The 20,446-nt window shown below is 39.3% G+C and overlaps 1 protein-coding gene across 1 annotated transcript in view; it reads right to left on the bottom strand.

Moving 5' to 3' along the window:
- The window catches only part of LOC128215565 (uncharacterized), a 65,565-nt gene extending 58,546 nt beyond the window's left edge, over positions 1 to 7,019 (bottom strand). Inside the window, exons 1-2 of the mRNA XM_052922259.1 lie at positions 6,822 to 7,019; positions 6,039 to 6,609 (exon numbers count right to left, since the gene is read on the bottom strand). Coding sequence (XP_052778219.1) covers positions 6,039 to 6,609; positions 6,822 to 7,019 — 769 coding nt within the window. The remainder of the gene's footprint in view (positions 1 to 6,038; positions 6,610 to 6,821) is intronic.
- Between the last annotated feature and the right edge of the window lie 13,427 nt (positions 7,020 to 20,446).

Genomic DNA, 20,446 nt, shown 5'->3' on the forward strand with positions numbered 1-20,446 from the left:
AAAAACTTGTCTATAGGAAGAGTTTATGGATACCTTTCATGGGATTGCGTTTGGGGTCCCTAGGGTCAAGGTCTAGGTCACTGTTACTAAAAATAGAAAAAGGGTTGAAACTGAATACCTTTAGTCAGAGTCCAACATCTTGACCAAACTAGGTATAAAGGAAGAGTTTATGGATACCTTTCATGGGATTACGTTTTGGGTCCCTATGGTCAAGGTCAAGGTCACTGTTATTTAAAATAGAAAAATAGTTGAAACTGAATTACTTAAGTCAGGGTCCACATATCTTGACCAAACTTGGTATAAAGGAAGAGTTTATGGATACCTTTCATGGGATTGCGTTTGGGGTTCCTTGATTCAAGGTCATGGTCACTGTTACTAGAAAAGAAAAATGGTTGAAACTGAATACAGATAGTCAGGGTCCACATATCTTGACCAAACTTGGTATAAAGGAAGAGTTTATGGAATCCTTTCATGGGATTGCGTTTGGTTCCCTTGATTCAAGGTCAAGGTCACTGTTACTAGAAATAGAAAAAAAAATGGTTGAAACTGAATAACTTAAGTTAGGGTTGACATATCTTGACCCAACTTTGTGTAAAGGAAGAGTTTATGGATACCTTTCAATGGATTGCATTTTGGGTCAAGGTCACTGTTACTCAAAATAGAAAAACAGACACAGGCTGAAGTTCTTCTGTCAATCATTAAAAACCTGTTTCGTCGCATTGCGGCGTTTCTTGTTTAATATGGGTCAACCCGGGTCAAAATCTAGTTCACTAGGTAAAATCTTAGGTTAAAAAAAATCCACGTCATAAATTCAACATTTTTTTCATATCTTGATGAAACAATTGGTCATCCCGGGTCAAATTCTAGGTCACTAAGTCAAATCTTAGGAAAATCTTTCCACGTCATAAATTCAACAATTTTTGTCAATCTTTATGAAACTTGGTCAGAATATTTTTCTGCATAATATCTTGAAAGTTCTTTAATATGGGTCATCCCCAGTCAAAATCTAGGCCACAATGTCAAATCTTAGGAGAAAGAATTCCACGGTCATAAAAATTCATTCATTTTTGTCAAATCTTTATAAAACTAGGTCAGAATATTTGTCTACACGTTGTCTTAAACATTTGTGAACATAGGTCACTAGGTCAAATCGTAGGAAACATTTTCCCGATGTCATCAAAAAATGAAATCTTAGATGATAAAGTGTGTCATCTAGGGTCAAAAACAAGGTCTTATTGGAAAAGCCGATGTATTTATAAAATGTTCATTTTTCCTCACACAAATGGAATAGTTTTTGTTTATCAGGTTATTTGTATGAACGATATCTCCGATAAGTATAAATATGGGTCTTTTTGGTTAAAAATACTAGGCCACTAGCTCAAATCCCAGGTTTGCAAAATTGCATCGTCAAATAAAAAATCCGGCTTTAATGCGGCATTGCCGCAATGGCGTCTTGTTCTAAATATGTAAAAAAATTTCAAGTATGTTGGAAAAGAATCTGATACAGATTCATACGACTAATTTTCAAAATCACTATGTAAAGAGTTGAATCAGTATTTGAAAACCCTTAGCCATCTTCAATTTTATGCTCCTCAAAGGTTGACAAATATATTTCTCACTGTCCATCCTCCATATTTAAATGTCTCCGTCTGTTACATTCTTGCCTGAGCAATAACTATGTAAAAGCTTCACTATTCAAAGAATAAGGAAAGCTATACTACCCACCCTAGCATCGACGTCGGCATCAGAACTTGGTTAAGGTTTTACATGTAAGCACCTTGAAGTCATTATCATCAAATACATCATGTATTGTATTGAAACTTTATATATGTATTCCCAATTATCCAACTGCTTAATAAATGAAGTAAGATAACGCTTGAAAATAATTCAAACTATGGACCTTTATTAATTGACTTTAAAATTCTGCTTAAGGTTTTGCATGTAAGCACACATAGATTTATGTCTCAGCAACTCCTTGATGTATTGAGACTTTATACAATGGTACGCGACTACCCAACCTACAATGCACTCGAATAACGAAGTCAGATAATTCTGTTTTGCGTAAGATGCAAAGTTTGACCTTTTCTTACGGTTTTGCATGTAACCACATTTAAGTCAATATTTCAGCAAATACATCATGTATTGCATTGAAAATTTAAACAAGTTATCCAAACCATCTAACCTTGATTAATTAAGAAAGTAACTGTAACGTGCATATACATTTTTGTAATGCAAATAATTGCCCTTTATCATTTGACATCTAGAAATTCTGGTTAAGGTTTTGCATATAATACACACGCAGGTTAATACCCCAGCAACTACTTGATGTATTCCATTGAGACTTTATACAAAGTTACTGAACCATCCAATTTACTTGTATAACTAAACAAGATAACTGTATTTTGCAAAAATGGCCATTTATTATTCGACTTAGAAATTCTGGTTAAGGTTTTGCATGATACAACATTTAAGTTAATATCTCAGGAAATACATTATGTATTGCATTGAGACTTTTCACATAGGCTCCCATCCATCAACCACACGTTTTGGTGGATTAGTTGACTTTTGTTCTGGTGAATATACTGATACTGATTATTCTGCGCTAGTCCATCCCATGATCAGGCCAATATGTATGCAAAAAAACTACAGAACCAAGCTCAGTAGCAAAAAAGTTTAAACATAAACCCGGTTTAATGGCACTGGGTAAACGCCAAAGACATAGAACATAAAAACAAAAAATCACAAACAAGACACATTGAAGAACAGCACAAAACTCCACAAACAGCACAGTGCATACATACTATATAAAAAAATCCAAGTTTAGCTCGGATAAGATATATAATTTTCTTTCATGCTTTACAATGAAATATGGGTTTTTAACAGTGAAATAACAACAGTGAAAATATCAATTTGATATTTTCACTGCAAAATAAGGAGTGAAAATATCAATTTTCAGAACTACTTTTAAAATCCTTTGTTGTTAATAAAGAAATATTTTATAAATTTAAATAAATATATAATTGGAAATTAACAACTTACCGTTTATTACCGGTTATCCCGTTTATCAAACATTTTACTGATCTTTGAAGCTGAATGTTCGAACATTTGCTTTCATTCCAAACAAATTACAGACAAAAACAACTGTTCGAACATAAATAAAATTTTATAGCATCGATCAAATGTATTTTGAACTGTTAACCGTTGTAGTACGTAAAATTAGCTTCCTGGAGAATTCACACAACAATTTACAGATAGATCCAATATTTTTTTACCCCACCCACATCTCAAAATGTGTCAACAAACTAGCGTGGTATTTACTCTTCTGGAAAACAAACATTTTAAAGCGAAACAGACTGGTCTCTGACAGTAAGATGACTGTATATTAACTTACTATAAAAACACGCGTATATGCAGTCTTAAACTAAGAAGAATGGTTAAAATCCAATGAGTATCCACATTTGTTTTGCCAACACATTTGACCTTCCAAATTTTCATTCTATAAATAGCGGCGTAGTAATTTGGTTAAAATAAAAAGTGTTTTCATTATTTTTTGGAACATTTGTGCACTAATAATACTTCATTTTTTACTGTTCATAAAGCTTTGCAATAAAAAATGAGCGAATATTAAGCTATAAGAATGAATAGCAGAGAACTATTTCTCAGCAAACCGAAAGTAAAAAAGTTGACAGCTATAATTATGCATGAGGGGCGCCCCACGGGTAGCGGCGTAAAGCCCACCCTTTTCAAAGAAGGGGGTAATTCAGAAATAAATAAAACTCCGAAAATAAGCATAAAAGAAACAGAAAATTTGTTTATTTCAGTGTAAGATCGTATTGTAACGTGCCGGGGCTAACTTTCAAATGGTTATATATAAGATTTTCCTCTTTGGCTACTTTGCCAAATAATTTGCACTAATGATTATTTAAAATGATTGGATCGTGAAAATAATTATCGTTCAATCAATGATAAATCAACAAAGATTGGAATATTTACAGTTTTCATAGACGCACATATTAAATTATCTAACTTTTCCGATATCCCTAGCTTTTCACTTAAAAACTGTACTTAATAGTATTATGTCAATGTATGGTAAGGACTTTTGAGTTTACTTTCATTACTTCTATTGTTAAGGAGGCGCTTTTCTATTTAATACTCTCTGGTTCACAGTTTATACCATACTTATATCTATATTAATATAGATAGTTCGGTATAAACCCCTAGGGAATTAACATGTATATTTGCCGCTAGGACAAATAGTGTTTAACCCCTATTAGAGACAATAAATATAGTACACCTTGTCTTATCAAGTTGTTGCTCTCGCAGAAGCCAGCACAAGAATGAATAAAATCCGCTGGTTTGCTGTATTTATACTCACGATATCACGTGACCAGATTGGACGGTCCTAACCAGTTGGAATAGTCCATTTTCAACGTTAAGTCTTTTTCGATAGGGGTTTCGCCTTATATTTTCATATTTTCAGAAAACAACATTATTATATAAATCGCTGTTCGCATCATGATTATTATTATTCAATCATCTTATTTTAATTTACATTCATGTTGTATCATTAACTGTTGTTTTTATTGAGAAATTCACTCTCTACACTAATTTCATACCCCATATTAAAAGTTAAGCATTAAGTGCAGACAACAGTTTAACAACGTATCGCTCGGCCCAAATTTGCTACATTACCCACGCCTCCGATTACCACGCGTCTCGCGGGGATAAACCTTTTTTTTTTTTTTTTACTTGAACCGAAAAATCTAAACAAATTTAAGCTTAACACAGTTTAATGAAATTACAAAAACGACATTTACAACACGCAAAAAATGAGTTTGATGCTTAACAAATAAAGTTTCTCTCAGCTTCCTACTGTAGCATTGATACACATACAAAAACAAAATCTACTTCAAAGTTAACAGTTCGCAAAGGTTTCAATAATGTTTATAATACACTCAGTTTTAGTTCAAAGCTCACTTGATGCATCCCGTCCTCAAAATCAACCTAATTTTCAACATCAACCTTTTTTAAACACTTTTCTCCTTCATCGCTATAATCATGTTCAATTCCAGGATTACAATCCCATCCTTCATCACCAGCTTCCAATTTTTAATGTCAATCTTACTACACCCAGGTTTAACTTTGTCCTTAGCCCTATCACATTTCTCAGTGGTCTTATTATCATGCACCATCTGCTTATGTTTCATCATAAATGAAAACCTTTTAAAGATCTTCCCACACTCATCACAACTTGCTGTTGGAGCTAACATGAGCTTTTTCTTCTCTTCGGTACATTGAATAAGATGCTGCTCAAACTTCTCGTTGGGTGGTATTCTCTTTTTGCATTGCGGGCATATAGGCTGATCGACTTTCGTGCTTTACCTTTTTCTTGGCCATCTTAGACCTTTTTGTTCCAAGATAATTTACTCTTCCGGTATCAATCATTTTTAATCTTGCGGGAATATCACCCTTTTTCATCAACCCTACGCGGTAACAACCTAATTTCCCAACGCTTTCGAGAGCAATTTTCTGCCCATTGATTGTCAATGTATCCTGTATGACATTGATATGAACAGTGTGCACTTTCATAAAATCAAGTCCTAGTACGACATCAACATCCATGTCTACTACTACAACTGTAATCGGACAACTTGTTTTACCAAGCCGTATTACAAGCTCCGTGCTACCGATTATAACCATGTTACTTCCAGAAGCCGTTATAATTGGAGCTTCAAAAGTCGAAAGGATGTGGTAACCTTTAATCATTTCCCATATTTTACTGGAAATTAATGTTAGCGTAGCTCCTGTATCTATAAGGCAGGCGACGTCTATACTCCCTATTTTAGCTGACACAATAAACCAGCCGATGTTTGGATATGAGCTTGTTTTAAGCTTTGCTGCTGTTGTTGTTTATTATTTTCCTTCTTTCCTCATAAGGTTTACTTTAATATTTGGACAGTCCCACCTTAAATGTTGTTCTGACCCACACTCAAAACATGCTTTCTTTTTGTCAACGTGTCTTTCATTCGACTGTTTACCAAATGATCTGTTTTCAGTATAAAACTGTTTCTTGTACGGTGTTTGCTGATAACTTCTACTACCACTCTCATTTTTACTGAACGATTTCGATTGTGTTTGAGCGTTCAACTTTGCTCGAAGATCTCGAATTTCTTCCCTCATTTGAGACATGGACTCCCCTGAGTGTTTGTCTTCATCATGGTTGGTAGCCCGAACCATTCCTTTCTGCCGCTTCTCTGCACGGTAAAAGGACTCTAGTTCAACAGCATGCCGAACAGCATCATTTAAATCAACAGGCCTAGCCTGTTTAACTTTCAATCGCATGTCTGAATTTATCAATGAATCGATAAATTGCTCTTTTGCGAGCGTTTCTCGCACGTCATTTGGTGCGCTTGGATATGCCAAATTTGTGAGACGGCGAATATCCTGGCCTAGCTCTGACATTGTCTCAGTAGCTCTTTGTTGCCGGTCCCTTAACTGTACCCGGTACAATTCAGTTTGATTTGGAGGTGCAAATCGATCCTCCAAAGCACTCACCAACTTCTTGTAGTCGGTAGTGTTATTTGCAAGGTTTCCGAATACACCTTGCGCCTGTCCCTCAATGAAACAGACAGATACAGGCCTTTTTGATGGTCATCCCAACCATTCAATGAAGCACATGCTTCGAAATGGGCTTTATAGTCCGCCCAGGCACTAGTCCCATCATAAGTCGCGGGCTTCATTGTTAAACCCCGACCAGCTGTGCCCCCACTATTGCATATCTGCTTCGTATCTTCTAATGGCACAGTTTCTGAACAACGTACCTTCTTCCTTCGTTCAGTAACGAATTTATCTGGCCTGTCATTATCCATGCACTCCGTCTGGCATGCTATGTTCGTAAAGGAAACACTTGATTTATTTGGCGTTTCAGGCAACAACCGTCTTGGTCTTGTCAATTTTGAATGAAAAGCTGGGGTGGTTTCTATCAGTTCTCGTTTAACAATTGAACTAGGCATTTCCATTCTACCACGCGGTATATTTTCTCTGACTGGTGTAGAAGCATTTATTTATATGAAGTTATGTCAATCTCTCGTTGCATTGCGTCAATTTCTTGTTGTAACTTCATTATATGGAGCTGTCGCCTTAAATCATCTATCTCTTGCTCCATATGACGTTCACGATCACTTCTTCCGGCCATTGTCGTAGGTTTGTGAATATATATGAAAATTCAAATAGCCCCACGTTGGGCGCCAAATTTTGTAACGTGCCGGGGCTTACTTTCAAATGGTATATATAAGATTTTCCTCTTTGGCTACTTTGCCAAATAATTTGCACTAATGATTATTTAAAATGATTGGATCGTGAAAATAATTATCGTTCAATCAATGATAAATCAACAAAGATTGGAATATTTACAGTTTTCATAGACGCACATATTAAATTATCTAACTTTTCCTATATCCCTAGCTTTTCACTTAAAAACTGTACTTAATAGTATTATGTCAATGTATGGTAAGGACTTTTGAGTTTACTTTCATTACTTCTATTGTTAAGGAGGCGCTTTTCTATTTAATACTCTCTGGTTCACAGTTTATACCATACTTATATCTATATTAATATAGATAGTTCGGTATAAACCCCTAGGGAATTAACATGTATATTTGCCGCTAGGACAAATAGTGTTTAACCCCTATTAGAGACAATAAATATAGTACACCTTGTCTTATCAAGTTGTTGCTCTCGCAGAAGCCAGCACAAGAATGAATAAAATCCGCTGGTTTGCTGTATTTATACTCACGATATCACGTGACCAGATTGGACGGTCCTAACCAGTTGGAATAGTCCATTTTCAACGTTAAGTCTTTTTCGTAGGGGTTTCGCCTTATATTTTCATATTTTCAGAAAACAACATTATTATTATAAATCGCTGTTCGCATCATGATTATTATTATTCAATCATCTTATTTTAATTTACATTCATGTTGTATCATTAACTGTTGTTTTTATTGAGAAATTCACTCTCTACACTAATTTCATACCCCATATTAAAAGTTAAGCATTAAGTGCAGACAACAGTTTAACAACGTATCGCTCGGCCCAAATTTGCTACAGTATTTAATTTCACTCGTGATCATAAAAAACTACATTTTCACTCGTGGCTTCGCCACTCGTGAAAATATGTTTTTCTATGAGACTCGTGAAATTAAATACGATCTTACACTGAAATAAACAAATATCGTCTATATATTTTTCTCCTATGTCTGTATTTATGCAAGGGTGCGAAGGCACCAAATGTGCCGATTTTCTTTTTCTTTAGTAGAAGCTTAAATCATCAATTCCGTTTAGCTTCCAGATAGTGTTAGTGTCATTTTCCTTTCGTTTGTTTAACTATACAAATAAATACTTCATTAAAATAAAAATCGTGACTTTACCATTAGTCTGATTTATATGATAAGTCAACACTTTTAAAAATAGTGATTGTTTATTGACCAGTACAAGAATTGGGCAAATACTTGGTAGAGTATATGGGATTGTATAAACACTACTAAGTAACATGTCAAAATACAGAACTGGTTGCAATTAAGTTATGATGGCACTGTTTACATATATCAATGTGAAGTTTGTTGTAGAATTAGAATAATACAGTACATTGATTGCTTCCCTATTTTCTAGTTGGAACCAGGGGGGTCAAAAGATTGACTTAAGCCAATTACTCTGTAGGTAAAGTATTGTGCATGATCGTTTGTATCACGAATCGTGCTGTTGAACAAGGTAATACGAAATTCTTGTCTCTGGAATTGCTAAGCTTATAAGCGTTTTGCCAATAAGTACATTTACGTTCATTTAAATAAAGGGCATGGTCCACTTCCATACTCGTCAGTCATCAACAATTGTTGGGTTCCACTTAGAACAACTGAAATTTACTTATTCTAAATATAAATAAATAATTTCGAGAATGTTGGAAAAGAATCTGACATAAATTCATAAGACTTAAATTTTCAAAATCGCTTTGTGAAGAAGTGAATCAGTATTTTAAACCCTTAACCATCTACAATCTTATGCTCCTCAAAGGTTGGCAAATAGATTTCTCACTGTCCATCCTCCATGTTTCCATGTGTCCATCAAATACATTCTTGACTGAGCAATAACTTTGTGATTAGCTGGACTACTCAAGGGACAAGGAGAGCTTTCATGCATATAATGCAAATAATTGCCCTTTATCATAAGGCATACAAATATAAACACACATAGGTTAACTATTCGATGTATTCCATTGAGACTTTATACAAATGCACTAAACAATCCAACTTACTTGAATAACCAAGTTAGATAACTGTATTTTGCAAATAATGGCCCTTTATTATTCGACTTAGAAATTCTGGTTAAGGTTTTGCATTCAATCTAATTTTACAGTGATGACTGCATGTTTTCTAAAACTGCAATCCTTAAACTTGCGACGGAATAGCCAAGCGTGCTGTCTCCGTGACAGGTCCGGTTATTCATGGAATTTCAATTAAATTTCACGGAATTGGTGAACAGTATTGAAAGGTGAACTGCACATATTTTTCCCTTATCTCAAATGTCATGGTCATGATTGAAGGTCAAGGTTATACAATAGTGAACTCCACATACTTTTAAAGCACCATGGGAAGGTGAGTTGTACAAACAATCTTGCTCTCATATCAATAGTCAAGTCACTGATGGAGGTTAAACATTATTCATAGATTTCATATAGCAATAATTTGTGTCTTAGCAATACTTTTATAACCAGTAATCGGAATTCAGTCAAACTTCATCAATATTAGAGCATCATGAGAAAGTGTGTCACTAATAAAATATGTCTTAAAGGTTAACGTTACACAATATGAATTTCAGCAGTAATTCACGTCTCAGCTTTTACTTTTTAGCTCAATTGAGCACAAAGTTCTCAAGTTGAGCTATCGTGGTCTGTCTGTCCGGCATCCCGTTCCCGTGGTCCAACGGCAACTATTGCTCATAAACCTTTTTTTTCCACCTGGTCAATTTTAATGAATCTTCAAAGGGATGTTACTTTGGTGTTGCCCTTTCATATTAGTTCAAGGTAATTAATTTCAACGCAAAACTCTGGTTGCCATGGCAACCAAAGGGGAAAACTTCAAAAATTGACAAAAATCATGAGGCCTTGCGCTTAGATATTTGGTTGGTTTTTATTGTCTAGTGGTTGCCTACCAAGTTTGTTCAAAGTATGCCCATGTGATCACTAATTTCTTACATTCTTATTTGTAAATCGTCTTGTCTGCTACCGTTAGTGGTATGGTGTACATCATCATATACACGGGTGCGAAACAGTGGCTCCTGCTCTTTTAGGAGCTGTGTATAAAAAGGAGCCAATGACAGTTCCGAGCTAGAGCAAAAGAACGGATATCATCGTAAAACGTAAGTATGACTCGTTATTTTATCTAATATCACAATTATGAGGGCTTATTTGAGAAATCGGGGAATGCGGTGCCATATAAATATGTTTAATCTTCACACGTATTTGGGTTATTTTGTAAGCATATTGTTTATGGAGTTATAAAACCGATTCTCCCATCAAACACATCAATGTTTACAAACGAAAGTAGAACATTTTCACCAATCTTCAGTTGAATTTCACTCAAGAAGCTTACATTTAAGATAAAGTCAGTATTATCGAGTGCTTTTATTTTGTCGGGAATAAAAATGACCGTCTGATTACCGGAATAAGCATGTTTATACTCGATAAACCTCGTTTCCGCAAAACACCCTACGCTCGGGTCGGAATGAACCTATCTTACACTTTCGGCCATGGAAGATACTTATATTCCAATCGACTGAACACTGAAAAAAATGGCGTTGAAACAAAAATGAAACTGTCGAGTTTTCTTGCAGCCCTATTCGAGCTTAACAAGTACATATTTTGAACTAACTGTTTCTGTTTATTCGTGACATTAAACAGCTTTTCAACAAAGAAGTTACTCATGGTGTGTAATTTTATGCAATTATGGTTAATACACCTTTTTGCGGTTGTTACCATCTGCAAAGGCCCTTCAAATGGTTTACAACCCTCGCGCTTCTCGTCGGGCTGTAAACCATTTTGCGGGCCTTTGCAGATGGTAACGACCTCAAAAAGGTGTTATTACCCTAATTATTAATAAAAAAATGTTAATGTGTTATCGTTATAATAAAGCAAACCTGTGTTGTGTTATATTATGACAAAAAAATAAAAAAAGTTGTAAAAACGATTTATCTGTGAGAATGCAGCTTTAATATCGTGTGCTTACTTATGCTGTATAGACACCTTGCAGGTCCAGGAAACAATGAATTATTGTAAGAATTCACACTAGTTTTCTCTTAATCTAAGCCAAGCTCGCGTTTAATGTCGGTAAAAAGGGTACCTCATTTTTTTTATATATAGCAAATATAAATCAAATGTACAGAAAAATAAGAAAATTAACACTTACACGTATCCAATCCTATTGATGTACTAGCGGTCAGTTGATGTAATTTAGCACATAGTTTACCAGTTTTTTGTCTATCTAATCTTTGTTAAATGACACACTTTTCTTTCATCCACTACTATTCATTTATTTTGGAATCTGATTGGAGTTAGAAGACTGTTCAAGAAACAGTAGCCATATAATTATACAGATGTTGTGAAAGGATTGTTTAGCTCCATCGGCATTTCTGAGATTGCAACGCCCATTATCAGATGAATTACATTAAATAATCATAAATAATTATATATTTAAAAAATACAACACTATCTTAATACTAGTTATAAATAAAAAAAACTGCAACTATTCCAAATATGACCAGTTGAATGCATTATTATACAGAGTATTGGCTCAGCATCCACGCTTTGGCTCCAGCTCCCTGGCTTTGGCTCCAGCTCAACCCAGAAAAGGAGTATAAACATGCTTATTCCGGTAATCAGACGGTCATTTTTATTCCCGACAAAATAAAAGCACTCGATAATACTGACTTTATCTTAAATGTAAGCTTCTTGAGTGAAATTCAACTGAAGATTGGTGAAAATGTTCTACTTTCGTTTGTAAACATTGATGTGTTTGATGGGAGAATCGGTTTTATAACTCCATAAAAAATATGTTTACAAAATAACCCAAATACGTGTGAAGATTAAACATATTTATATGGCACTGCATTCCCCGATTTCTCAAATAAGCCCTCATAATTGTGATATTAGATAAAATAACGAGTCATACTTACGTTTTACGATGATATCCGTTCTTTTTCTCTAGCTCGGAACTGTCATTGGCTCCTTTTTATACACAGCTCCTAAAAGAGCAGGAGCCACTGTTTCGCACCCATGCATATAGTGATCCAGTGTATCAAGTTTGTTCAAATTGTGGCATAGGGGCCAAAACTTGCCCCATTCTGGGGGGGGGGGGTACACGTTTCCTTATGGTCAATGTTGTTTTTACTAAAGCAGATAAATAATTTCTCAATTACTTTAGGCATAACTTATTTTGATAAAACTTGCTGTGTAGGAAACTTATGTGAAGACAAACATCACGCCGGACAATCATTGGAGCCATAACATTTTGTTATGTGTTGAAAATGCTCCAACGCGTCTTCAGTTATTGTGTCAATGCGTGGAATATGGATGAGCGGTCATTCCAGCAATATTTGCTCTTCTAATATACGGTTTGTGGACACTTGGACTAAGAACAAACTGACAGTCAATTTGTAAGTCGATACATGGTCAATGATTTGACAATGACTGGCCCTTTACACGTATATTTTCAGCCTCTATATATTCAGGTTTCTAAGTGGTCAACATTCACTTTTGACCAAGAACTTCTAGTGTTGAAATCATGGCGCGGGTCGCTGTGATTTGTCTCTTTTCCATCGGTAAGTTCAGATTTTTTACCCACATTATTAAAATTTTAAATATCTTCCAAGTAAAGTTGATGTATTTAAGAAAAGGTTTATTGTTGAAGTGTATACCATTTCACGTTTCAGTATTTCTGCAACCATCCCACGGCAAGACAACGGTGTTGCCCTCTGGCGAAACGGCCATCAACCCCCAATCTGTTCCCGACCAGCAGAAACAGACAACAACGTCCGTCGGCGACATCAGCGTTCCTGACAGGCAGATCCAGACAACAACGTCCGTCGGCGACATCAGCGTTCCTGACAGGCAGAGACAGACAACAACGTCCGTCGGCGACATCAGCGTTCCGGATAGGCAGAGACAGACAACAACGTCCGTCGGCGACATCAGCGTTCCAGATAGGCCGGCACAAACAACACCGCCAACAAATGGTGAGTTGTGAGCTCAGGCCCATGGGAAAACAAATATTTCTAAAAGTGATTCTTAAAATTTGTATTAGATATTTAAACATACAGTTCAATTTGATTATTTTGTCCTTTGATGTAGTTTGACTATTAAACCGTAGGTCGTATTTTCTTATGATTAAATTATGGTAATTGTCGACATGTTTTATGTCGACTTGATGAGTATAAAGACGCATTTTATTTATTTTTTTAAACGTGTGTCGATTTGTTCACAAATTTGTACTGGAGATGTCAATTAAATTATGTCGAACAATGGTGTTCAACTTGAAAAACATTTTTAACCCTATATGTTGACATAAATTAGGTAAACATGTTATGTTCAAACTTGGCAAGTCGACTTAAAGCCAGTTTACACTATTGCATGATCTCTTTACGTTCATGATCACTTCAATAATATATACGTTATATGCGCTTCCATATGTGACGCACAAAGAATGGATATATAAATGACCGAATTTCGTTATCCTGTTACTTGAACAAGTCCTCTTGGCAGCAGGTATCTTTTAAATGACATCCGTAACTTAGAATGCAATCTACATTTTCAGCTTAATCAATTAAGAATTTCATCTTTCGCGGCAGGTTTGCTTTGCCATTATGAGTCAGCCAATGATTTTTTTGTATTTTAGTGTCAGTTAGATGACCTGAAATCGCTATGCTCACCACGCTCATTCTTAATAATTAAGATTTTACTTCATGTCATATAACCATTACATAATGCGAAACTTGTTAAAGTATTCAAACGAGTTAAAGCCATTAGGAGCGATCGTTGTTAGAAGGTAACGTGTACAAACAGGTAAAATGTTCACTTTAAATAGTTCAGAAGTATCCTGAATTTTATTACGCATATGCATTGTCCTTCTTTTGTACATTGTTTATAAATCACAATGGACAAAGTAGGGACAAAATATTATATTAAATATTATTATTCAAGCTGTGTAAACATCGCTTGGATTACCGAACTTCGCTATTCCGCCAACCTACAATTATTTCACCCTAATGATAAAGGTCGCGGTCAAGATTAATGTCGAAAGTTTAATAGCACAAATCGTGACTCGATCATTAATTCTTTGATTATACTATTTACTTATAAATCCTGTGAATTGATCGCCTTATATTAACAATTTAAGCTGTAGAGAAGTGTGAAATTTATTGAAATATGAGGCACTTCAACTACTGCTGCGGAAGTCATTTATTTGAAACATATCCAGACAAACAGACAAACAGACAGACAGGCATTCGAGTTTATTTTCGTAAAAGGGTTGCAAACAGTTTCTTGACAAAACGAACGTTGTTAAAGAATATAATATTAGCATGACCACAATGTAACATCACATTAGCATAGAAATAAGAATAGTACATATTACGCAAATGAAGAAAACATTTATTCACCGTTGAAATATTTGATGAAAACGCGAAGTTGCACAACATTTCCGAATTAACAAATGTAACTATAACAAAATTAATGTTTTGGCACGCTATGTTCAAGGTGACAGAACAATGATTGATCACCGATAACACATACAGACTTAAAATGCGGCCTTTCTTACTTCCAAACTTCTCGGAAAAATCATATGTTATGTAAAACATATATTGCCATCTAAAAATACCAAGATGTGCGTGAAGTTAGCACCGTAGCACCGTATCACCATATCACCGCGGGGATGCGGTGCTAGCACCGTATCACCATCAAAATCAATACAATAAGAGCATTAATCTCGAGGAAACATGTAAGGCTCGTTCTCGCAGAAACGAGCAAGGGGACCATAGGGACCTATGTCACTGTGTAGCCGAGACCTGGCCCTAGGTGATGGCACATGTGAATACCCTAGGATTTTAGGCAGGCTATGCGGGATAGGGACATGAACTCGATCCCCCATGCCAATTTGGCCCATATTCAGACACTGTTATGGTGCGGATGCCTTAAAAACGAGCAAGGGGACCAATGGCACTGTATCCAAGGGTTACCTGGCGGTGTGATACATTCGGGGAAACTGTTAATACTACGAGGATTTTAGTCTGGCCCCGTCCTTAGCCCAACATTGTGCGTATATGGGCAATATAAGCCTACTGACCCCTACCATACATGTAAGGCTCGTTCTCGCAGAAACGAGCAAGGGGACCATAGGGACCTATGTCACTGTGTAGCCGAGACCTGGCCCTAGGTGATGGCACATGTGAATACCCTAGGATTTTAGGCAGGCTATGCGGGATAGGACATGAACTCGATCCCCCATGCCAATTTGGCCCATATTCAGACACTGTTATGGTGCGGATGCCTTAAAAACGAGCAAGGGGACCAATGGCACTGTATCCAAGGGTTACCTGGCGGTGTGATACATTCGGGGAAACTGTTAATACTACGAGGATTTTAGTCTGGCCCCGTCCTTAGCCCAACATTGTGCGTATATGGGCAATATAAGCCCTACTGACCCCTACCATACATGTAAGGCTCGTTCTCGCAGAAACGAGCAAGGGGACCATAGGGACCTATGTCACTGTGTAGCCGAGACCTGGCCCTAGGTGATGGCACATGTGAATACCCTAGGATTTTAGGCAGGCTATGCGGGATAGGGACATGAACTCGATCCCCCATGCCAATTTGGCCCATATTCAGACACTGTTATGGTGCGGATGCCTTAAAAACGAGCAAGGGGACCAATGGCACTGTATCCAAGGGTTACCTGGCGGTGTGATACATTCGGGGAAACTGTTAATACTACGAGGATTTTAGTCTGGCCCGTCCTTAGCCCAACATTGTGCGTATATGGGCAATATAAGCCCTACTGACCCCTACCATACATGTAAGGCTCGTTCTCGCAGAAACGAGCAAGGGGACCATAGGGACCTATGTCACTGTGTAGCCGAGACCTGGCCCTAGGTGATGGCACATGTGAATACCCTAGGATTTTAGGCAGGCTATGCGGGATAGGGACATGAACTCGATCCCCCATGCCAATTTGGCCCATATTCAGACACTGTTATGGTGCGGATGCCTTAAAAACGAGCAAGGGGACCAATGGCACTGTATCCAAGGGTTACCTGGCGGTGTGATACATTCGGGGAAACTGTTAATACTACGAGGATTTTAGTCTGGCCCCGTCCTTAGCCCAACATTGTGCGTATATGGGCAATATAAGCCCTACTGACCCCTACCATACATGTAAGGCTCGTTCTCGCAGAAACGAGCAAGGGGACCATAGGGACCTATGTCACTGTGTAGCCGAGACCTGGCCCTAGGTGATGGCACATGTGAATACCCTAGGATTTTAGGCAGGCTATGCGGGATAGGGACATGAACTCGATCCCCCATGCCAATTTGGCCCATATTCAGACACTGTTATGGTGCGGATGCCTTAAAAACGAGCAAGGGGACCAATGGCACTGTATCCAAGGGTTACCTGGCGGTGTGATACATTCGGGGAAACTGTTAATACTACGAGGATTTTAGTCTGGCCCCGTCCTTAGCCCAACATTGTGCGTATATGGGCAATATAAGCCCTACTGACCCCTACCATACATGTAAGGCTCGTTCTCGCAGAAACGAGCAAGGGGACCATAGGGACCTATGTCACTGTGTAGCCGAGACCTGGCCCTAGGTGATGGCACATGTGAATACCCTAGGATTTTAGGCAGGCTATGCGGGATAGGGACATGAACTCGATCCCCCATGCCAATTTGGCCCATATTCAGACACTGTTATGGTGCGGATGCCTTAAAAACGAGCAAGGGGACCAATGGCACTGTATCCAAGGGTTACCTGGCGGTGTGATACATTCGGGGAAACTGTTAATACTACGAGGATTTTAGTCTGGCCCCGTCCTTAGCCCAACATTGTGCGTATATGGGCAATATAAGCCCTACTGACCCCTACCATACATGTAAGGCTCGTTCTCGCAGAAACGAGCAAGGGGACCATAGGGACCTATGTCACTGTGTAGCCGAGACCTGGCCCTAGGTGATGGCACATGTGAATACCCTAGGATTTTAGGCAGGCTATGCGGGATAGGGACATGAACTCGATCCCCCATGCCAATTTGGCCCATATTCAGACACTGTTATGGTGCGGATGCCTTAAAAACGAGCAAGGGGACCAATGGCACTGTATCCAAGGGTTACCTGGCGGTGTGATACATTCGGGGAAACTGTTAATACTACGAGGATTTTAGTCTGGCCCCGTCCTTAGCCCAACATTGTGCGTATATGGGCAATATAAGCCCTACTGACCCCTACCATACATGTAAGGCTCGTTCTCGCAGAAACGAGCAAGGGGACCATAGGGACCTATGTCACTGTGTAGCCGAGACCTGGCCCTAGGTGATGGCACATGTGAATACCCTAGGATTTTAGGCAGGCTATGCGGGATAGGGACATGAACTCGATCCCCCATGCCAATTTGGCCCATATTCAGACACTGTTATGGTGCGGATGCCTTAAAAACGAGCAAGGGGACCAATGGCACTGTATCCAAGGGTTACCTGGCGGTGTGATACATTCGGGGAAACTGTTAATACTACGAGGATTTTAGTCTGGCCCCGTCCTTAGCCCAACATTGTGCGTATATGGGCAATATAAGCCCTACTGACCCCTACCATACATGTAAGGCTCGTTCTCGCAGAAACGAGCAAGGGGACCATAGGGACCTATGTCACTGTGTAGCCGAGACCTGGCCCTAGGTGATGGCACATGTGAATACCCTAGGATTTTAGGCAGGCTATGCGGGATAGGGACATGAACTCGATCCCCCATGCCAATTTGGCCCATATTCAGACACTGTTATGGTGCGGATGCCTTAAAAACGAGCAAGGGGACCAATGGCACTGTATCCAAGGGTTACCTGGCGGTGTGATACATTCGGGGAAACTGTTAATACTACGAGGATTTTTAGTCTGGCCCCGTCCTTAGCCCAACATTGTGCGTATATGGGCAATATAAGCCCTACTGACCCCTACCATACATGTAAGGCTCGTTCTCGCAGAAACGAGCAAGGGGACCATAGGGACCTATGTCACTGTGTAGCCGAGACCTGGCCCTAGGTGATGGCACATGTGAATACCCTAGGATTTTAGGCAGGCTATGCGGGATAGGGACATGAACTCGATCCCCCATGCCAATTTGGCCCATATTCAGACACTGTTATGGTGCGGATGCCTTAAAAACGAGCAAGGGGACCAATGGCACTGTATCCAAGGGTTACCTGGCGGTGTGATACATTCGGGGAAACTGTTAATACTACGAGGATTTTAGTCTGGCCCCGTCCTTAGCCCAACATTGTGCGTATATGGGCAATATAAGCCCTACTGACCCCTACCATACATGTAAGGCTCGTTCTCGCAGCAAACGAGCAAGGGACCATAGGGACCTATGTCACTGTGTAGCCGAGACCTGGCCCTAGGTGATGGCACATGTGAATACCCTATGATTTTAGGCAGGCTATGCGGGATAGGGACATGAACTCGATCCCCCATGCCAATTTGGCCCATATTCAGACACTGTTATGGTGCGGATGCCTTAAAACGAGCAAGGGGACCAATGGCACTGTATCCAAGGGTTACCTGGCGGTGTGATACATTCGGGGAAACTGTTAATACTACGAGGATTTTAGTCTGGCCCCGTCCTTAGCCCAACATTGTGCGTATATGGGCAATATAAGCCCTACTGACCCCTACCATACATGTAAGGCTCGTTCTCGCAGAAACGAGCAAGGGGACCATAGGGACCTATGTCACTGTGTAGCCGAGACCTGGCCCTAGGTGATGGCATGTGAATACCCTAGGATTTTAGGCAGGATATGCGGGATAGGGACATGAACTCGATCCCCCATGCCAATTTGGCCCATATTCAGACACTGTTATGGTGCGGATGCCTTAAAAACGAGCAAGGGGACCAATGGCACTGTATCCAAGGGTTACCTGGCGGTGTGATACATTCGGGGAAACTGTTAATACTACGAGGATTTTAGTCTGGCCCCGTCCTTAGCCCAACATTGTGCGTATATGGGCAATATAAGCCCTACTGACCCTACCATACATGTAAGGCTCGTTCTCGCAGAAACGAGCAAGGGGACCATAGGGACCTATGTCACTGTGTAGCCGAGACCTGGCCCTAGGTGATGGCACATGTGAATACCCTAGGATTTTAGGCAGGCTATGCGGGATAGGGACATGAACTCGATCCCCCATGCCAATTTGGCCCATATTCAGACACTGTTATGGTGCGGATGCCTTAAAAACGAGCAAGGGGACCAATGGCACTGTATCCAAGGGTTACCTGGCGGTGTGATACATTCGGGGAAACTGTTAATACTACGAGGATTTTAGTCTGGCCCCGTCCTTAGCCCAACATTGTGCGTATATGGGCAATATAAGCCCTACTGACCCCTACCATACATGTAAGGCTCGTTCTCGCAGAAACGAGCAAGGGGACCATAGGGACCTATGTCACTGTGTAGCCGAGACCTGGCCCTAGGTGATGGCACATGTTAATACCCTAGGATTTTAGGCAGGCTATGCGGGATAGGGACATGAACTCGATCCCCCATGCCAATTTGGCCCATATTCAGACACTGTTATGGTGCGGATGCCTTAAAACGAGCAAGGGGACCAATGGCACTGTATCCAAGGGTTACCTGGCGGTGTGATACATTCGGGGAAACTGTTAATACTACGAGGATTTTAGTCTGGCCCCGTCCTTAGCCCAACATTGTGCGTATATGGGCAATATAAGCCCTACTGACCCCTACCATACATGTAAGGCTCGTTCTCGCAGAAACGAGCAAGGGGACCATAGGGACCTATGTCACTGTGTAGCCGAGACCTGGCCCTAGGTGATGGCACATGTGAATACCCTAGGATTTTAGGCAGGCTATGCGGGATAGGGACATGAACTCGATCCCCCATGCCAATTTGGCCCATATTCAGACACTGTTATGGTGCGATGCCTTAAAAACGAGCAAGGGGACCAATGGCACTGTATCCAAGGGTTACCTGGCGGTGTGATACATTCGGGGAAACTGTTAATACTACGAGGATTTTAGTCTGGCCCCGTCCTTAGCCCACATTGTGCGTATATGGGCAATATAAGCCCTACTGACCCTACCATACATGTAAGGCTCGTTCTCGCAGAAACGAGC

The sequence above is a fragment of the Mya arenaria genome, chromosome 2 (genome assembly GCF_026914265.1).
Source record: "Mya arenaria isolate MELC-2E11 chromosome 2, ASM2691426v1".
NCBI lineage: Eukaryota > Metazoa > Mollusca > Bivalvia > Myida > Myidae > Mya > Mya arenaria.